Source organism: Hemitrygon akajei, chromosome 11, assembly GCF_048418815.1.
Source record: "Hemitrygon akajei chromosome 11, sHemAka1.3, whole genome shotgun sequence".
NCBI lineage: Eukaryota > Metazoa > Chordata > Chondrichthyes > Myliobatiformes > Dasyatidae > Hemitrygon > Hemitrygon akajei.
Genome location: NC_133134.1, coordinates 49,273,023 through 49,279,022, shown reverse-complemented (window position 1 = coordinate 49,279,022; position 6,000 = coordinate 49,273,023). Strand labels below are relative to the sequence as shown.

At 35.2% G+C, this 6,000-nt stretch overlaps 1 protein-coding gene across 1 annotated transcript; it reads left to right on the top strand.

Moving 5' to 3' along the window:
* The first annotated feature begins 2,530 nt into the window (after positions 1-2,530).
* Positions 2,531-4,119, top strand: LOC140735588 (hemoglobin subunit beta-like). The gene is made up of 3 exons (XM_073060810.1): positions 2,531-2,644; positions 2,920-3,127; positions 3,765-4,119. The coding sequence occupies exons 1-3, from the start codon at positions 2,553-2,555 to the stop codon at positions 3,891-3,893; spliced, it is 429 nt and encodes a 142-aa protein (XP_072916911.1). The 5' UTR covers positions 2,531-2,552; the 3' UTR covers positions 3,894-4,119.
* Positions 4,120-6,000: the final 1,881 nt, after the last annotated feature.

Sequence of the window (6,000 nt, the reverse complement as noted above, 5' to 3'; positions counted from 1 at the left end):
ATAATACATACGGATTTGTTTTCAACATCAGAAACATATTAATTTCATAGAAGAAAAATGGGGTCAGTTGTTGAAGGTTTAAATGAGAAGTTTTGATATAAAAAACTAGATAACTTAAATTGTTTAAAATTTTAAAAATTATGAAACTGAACCCAAATCCGTAGGGATTGTTTAATAACTGGATAGAGATTTAAATTTGGAATTTTAGAGAGCTGTAAAGGTAATGGAGCTCCTAAAATTGAAGTTAAATTAAATTGTTTAACAGCTTTTAATTCCAAATCAACCCATAATGGTTTTTGGTTCTTATCAAGCCAATATAACCAAAAGCATAATTGTCTAATATTCATTGCCCAATAATACAGTCTTAAATTAGGAAGTGCAAGTCCACCATCTTTTTTAGATTTTTGTAAATGATACTTATTAATTCTTGGTCTCTTATTGTTCCAAATAAAAGAAGAAATAAGAGAGTCAATTTGATCAAAAAATTTTTTAGTTAAAAAGATAGGTATATTTTGGAAAATGTATAAAAATCTAGGTAAAATCATCATTTTCACAGCATGAATACGACCTATTAAAGAAAAAGTAAGTGGATTCTATCTAGAAAATAGTTGTTTCATGGAGTCCATTAAAGGAACTATATTAGCTTTATAGAGATCTTTATATTTTTTTAGTAATTATAATACCTAAATATCTAAATGTATTAACAATTCTAAAAGGAATGTCGTTGTATATACTAACAGGGACATTTAATGGAAACAATTCACTTTTATTCAAGTTAAGTTTATATCCTGAAAATTTACCAAAATCTTTAAGTGTTTCCAAAAGATTAGGAATTGATTCCTCAAGATTTGAAATAAAAACCAAAAGATCATCTGCATAAAGAGAAATCTTATGTATGGTTCCATTCATAGAGATACCATGAATATTTTCTGACCCCATTTTTCTTCTATGGAAAAATAAAGGAATTCATTCTTTTACAGATTTATTTTGTGATGGTCGATTGATGACTTTTGAGGAGTTAATTAACAAATATTCTCTCGCTCATACACATTTTTTGCAATATTTTCAGTTTAGACATTTTTTACAACAATATTTACCTAAGTTTCCATATTTACAAGATTCTGATTTGTTGGATACCATTTTGAAATTGAATCCCTTAGTGAAAGGTTCCATTAGCAGAATTTATAATTTATTTTTGTTACGAAAAGAGAACCTATCACTAAAGATTAAACAAGATCAGGAGAGAGAACCTTTGTTAATGAAGACTGGCTTCGAGTTTTGAAAAACGTAAATTCTTCTTCTGTAAGTGCCAACCATTGTTTAATTCAATTTAAAATTGTATATGATTATTATTTAACAAAAGAGAGACTATCTAAAATATTTCCTAGTATAGATAACTATTGCGATAGATGTAAAACTGAAGTAGCTACTTTGTCACATATGTTCTGGTCATGTTCTGCATTAAAATCATTCTGGAAATCTTTATGTTCTACAATCTCTAAAGCTTTGAAAATTAATTTACAACCTAATAGATTGATTGTTCTATTTGGAATAGTTCCACATCATATTCAGGGTATCTCATTTTCAGATCAACATGTAATCGCATTTGTTACACTACTGGCAAGAAGGGCTATCTTATTAAAATGGAAAGATATTTCTTCCCCTACATTAATTGAATGGTTTTCTCAAGTGCTGTTATGTCTTAGTTTGGAAAAAATTAGAAGTAGAATTTTTGATCCTCGATTTGATTTTGAGAGAAGATGGGGTTCTTTTGCCAAATATTATCATTTAATTTGAATTAAGTTATATGGTATCCTTCCAATTTTATTTTTTTTTATAAATATGAAGTGGTAGTTGATGACTTTTTAAAAATATATTTAGATGATGGTCAAATGCATTGCTCCGGGGAGTTGATTCCTAATGGGTGTTTTTTTTTTGTAGTTAGTGGGGTTTTTTCCCTAGTTAGATGGGGTTCTTTTTTTTTCCTTCTTTTTCCTATGTATAAATTTTTTTTTCCATTTTTATATTTGAAGATCAGTTTTTTTCCTTCAGCTTTATTAATTGTATACATATTAATCTGTTGAAGTTTTGTATCATTTTATAGCTGTTGAAGATTGTATATCAATAAAAAGATTCTAAAAATGAAGAAACATATTAATTTCTAATAAATAACAATATTACTCAATGAAAAAGTGTAATTGGCAAAATCAAGTTTCAGAGTTGAACTTCAATGAACAAAGAGTGTTGTACATTTTGATAATGAATGTGTTGAATTAATAGTCAACAAAACTGGAGAATGATTCTTTGCATTGGATGAGCATAAGCGAGGCTCAGACAAGCAATTGTTCAGCAAGTGTTTATCTTAACACTCAAATAATGTAGGGTTGCTGCCCAATTTTGGAGAGTGTGTCCAACCCACCAAGAGGTCAGCCTATTAGAGTTGAGTGTTAGTCTGAGATGAGCCCTATTGCAGCTTATAAAAGTGAAGTTAAAACTCCAGATCAACACAGCTTTCTTGTGCAAGCAGTGACAGTGAGAGCTTAACAACCAAAATGGTGAAATTAACAGAGGCTCAGGAGCAATACATCAGGAGCAAATGGGACCAGATGGATAAGAAAACAATAACTGCCCAAGCCTTGGCAAGGTAGGATTCTCAAATGCATTTTCTGTTTTATATTTAATTCATGCACTATACTTTTAACTATAGTCCCAGTGAAACTTCTTCAATTTTCTGTGCTTCCTAGATGTTTTTATAGGATGAGGGAACTAGTATTCAATTCTGCACTGAGGTTCTAGTCAAACCCACAGAAACTTAACTCTTTACTTGATACAAATTTCCTCAATCGTGAACTTTGAGAAATTAATTAATTCTAAGTTATCACAACAGAAAGTGGGCAGTTTGTTTTTTTCTCTTTCTAGGGTATTCGCTGTCTATCCCTGGACGACCAGACTGTTTAAAAATTTCAATGGCCATTTTGCAGCCTGTGACCCTGGTGTTCAGACTCATGCAGGCAAAGTGTTAAAGGCTCTGAACACTGCAATTGGGGATTTGAAGAATATTGAAACTAATTTCTATGAACTGAGCAGTAAACATCAAACAATTGGAGTGGACACTCAGAATTTCAAGGTAAAAACTGATCTTTTCATAATACACATGTTATTGCTAATGGGGTACTATACATGTTTCCAAATTACAGAGTCATGACCAACAAATATTGAAGAAAAGGAGATCACCTGGTTGCAGTGGAAAAGTCCTTCTCTAGCTTTCCTGGAGAATTAGATCTGAAGAGGGGATCAGAGTTTGGAAAGTTTAATTACTTTAATGAGAGCTATTTACACAGGATGCTCACACAACAATTCATGCACTAGATTAGACAGGATTGCACAGGAACATGAATTGTTTTCTATTTCCCTTTATTCACCATCAGACAGATGCAGAAGTTATTTCAACTTCACTGCTCCAGGGACGCAGATATAATCCTTACATTGGCTGTCTGTAGAGAGCTTGCTCCAGTTTGCAAACTTCAGGTTAATTAGCTACTGTTTGTCAAAAAGGGTCAAAAAGGCTTTGATGGGCACATGAGACTGGGATATGTTGTTGGGGTACAGGGAAAAAGCTGGGGCCCAACATATTTACAACACTGGGAACTGACATCGACCCAGAGGACAAAATGGTCTCCTTCTGGGCAATTCCGTCATTTGAGATTTAAGTTTTGCTTTCCAGTTTTGTTTCAATGTTGTATAATTATTGTTTTTCTTCACAGCTTCTCAGCCAGGCCTTCATTGTTGAACTTGCTCTTCGTGATAAAACGGCATTTGGACCAGAGGAACATGAAGCTGCCTACAAGTTTTTTAAACTGGTGACAGAAGCTCTCTCCAACAACTACCATTAAATCTATAACCTGCAGCCTCCACCAGCTTCAGAAATGCAATGAAAACATGTATCATCAGTATCTACAATGTGTTGTTTGCTTAAAGGATTTGTGTAACATCAGGTTCAAGTCATGCTAACGTAAACATGGTACAGTATTCCTCTCTGTCTGGTAATTTTCTTCAAAGCATGCAGAATATCTGTAAGCATTCCTTTTGCTTCAATAAAGAAACTATTTTCACTCACAATTAGAGGTAAATTATTCATTTCTGGAAAATGAAAAGTAGAAAATCTATGATTTCCTCAGTGATGAGATCAACAATGGTTTGGCATTAAAAAGGAGGCATTGTGGTACAGGACAGTTTAATGCATTTTGTGTCTGCTGAAGTAGTTCAGAAATAAATTAACTGCTGTACTTTGAGGATAAGCAGCAGCCAAGTTGTCACATATTTCTCATATTTCACAAGGTATGAGGCCATTCAGCCCATTGACGCATGGTCAGTTATCAGAACAATTACAAAACTGTTAGGTTTTCCGTACCCATTCCCTACATATCCATAAACACCTCCCTGATTCTCCCATCACTATCGTGCAGGAGCGAGACAGATCAGCTGTTTGAGTGGTGTCACAACAACAACCTTGAACTCAGTATCAGTAAGACTAAGGAATTGATTGTGGACTTCAGGAAGGGAAAGTTGAGGGAATGCACACCAGTCCTCATCAAAGGATCAGTAGTGGAAAAGCTGAGCACTTTCCAGTTCCTGGGTGTTAACATCTCTGAAGATCTATCCTGTGCTCAACATATTGATGCAATTACAAAGAATTCACAAAGGCAGATATACTTTATTAGGAGTTTGAGGAGACTTGGTACATCACTGAAGACCTAAAGACTCTTGCTGATTTCTACAGATGTGCTCTGGAGAGCATTCTAACTGGTTGCATCGCTGTCTGATGTGGAGGGGCCATTGCACGTGTTTGGAAAAAGCTGCAGAAAGTTGTAAAGTCAGGCAGGTCTGTCATGGGCACTGTCTTCCCTAACATCCATGACATCTTCAAAAGGTGATGCCTGAAGCAGGTGGCTTCCATCATTAAGGACCCCCATCACCTAGGGCGTGCCCTCTTCTCATTGCTGCTGTCAAGGAGGAGGTACAGGAACCCAAAGGCACACACTGAACATTTCAGGAACAGCTTCTTTCCCTCTGCCATCAGATTTCTGAATGGACAATGAGCCCACCAAAATGAACACTACTCATTATTTCTTTGCTCTCTTTTTTCACTAATAATTTAATATTTTTATATATCCTTCTTATTTTCATTTATCTTGTTACATTATTATTATGTAATGCAATGTACTTCTGTCACAAAGCAACAAATTTCATGACACATGTCAGTGATATTAAACCTGATTCTGATTCAGATGGGAACCAGAGTGATATGTCAGAGAATGGGATCATTGTTGTATAGGTAGATGCAGCCTGTAGAGAGACTGTCAGGAAGAATAGACAGTGAAAACAGCACGATTTGCAGTCACTTAGAAGGGTTGGAAAGTGTCTATTGTAGAGACACTATCAGGAAAAAAAGCGATGAACGGAGCATGGAACTACGATGTTTTGGCCGTGACAGACAGGAATGGTTGCAGGATGTTCTGGGGTTTAGATGTTTCAAAAGGGACAGGGAGGGAGGAGAGGCATTGCTAATCAGGGATAGTATAACAACTGCAGAGAGTGGGATATCCTGAAGCAATCAACTCCTGAGTCAAAAGTTGATCCATCGATAGCAACAGACACAGATCAGGTGGCAGAGTTTAGAAAACGCAAAAATGCAAAAGTAACATGGTTGTTGTCATTACTGACTTCAACTTCCCTACTATTGATTAATTTCTCCTTTGAGCAAAAGGTTTAGATGGGGCAGAATTTATTAGGTGTGTCCAGGAAGAATTCCTGACACAGTACATGGACAGGCCAACTAGAGAAGAGGCCATAATGGAGCTGGATCTAGAAATTAAACCAGGAGAGGAGACAGATCTTCTGGTGGGTAAGCATTTTGGAGACAGTGACCACAATTTCCTGGCCTTTACCATAGCCCTTGACGTGGATAGGAGCAGAGTACAGAAGAAAGCATTTATTTGT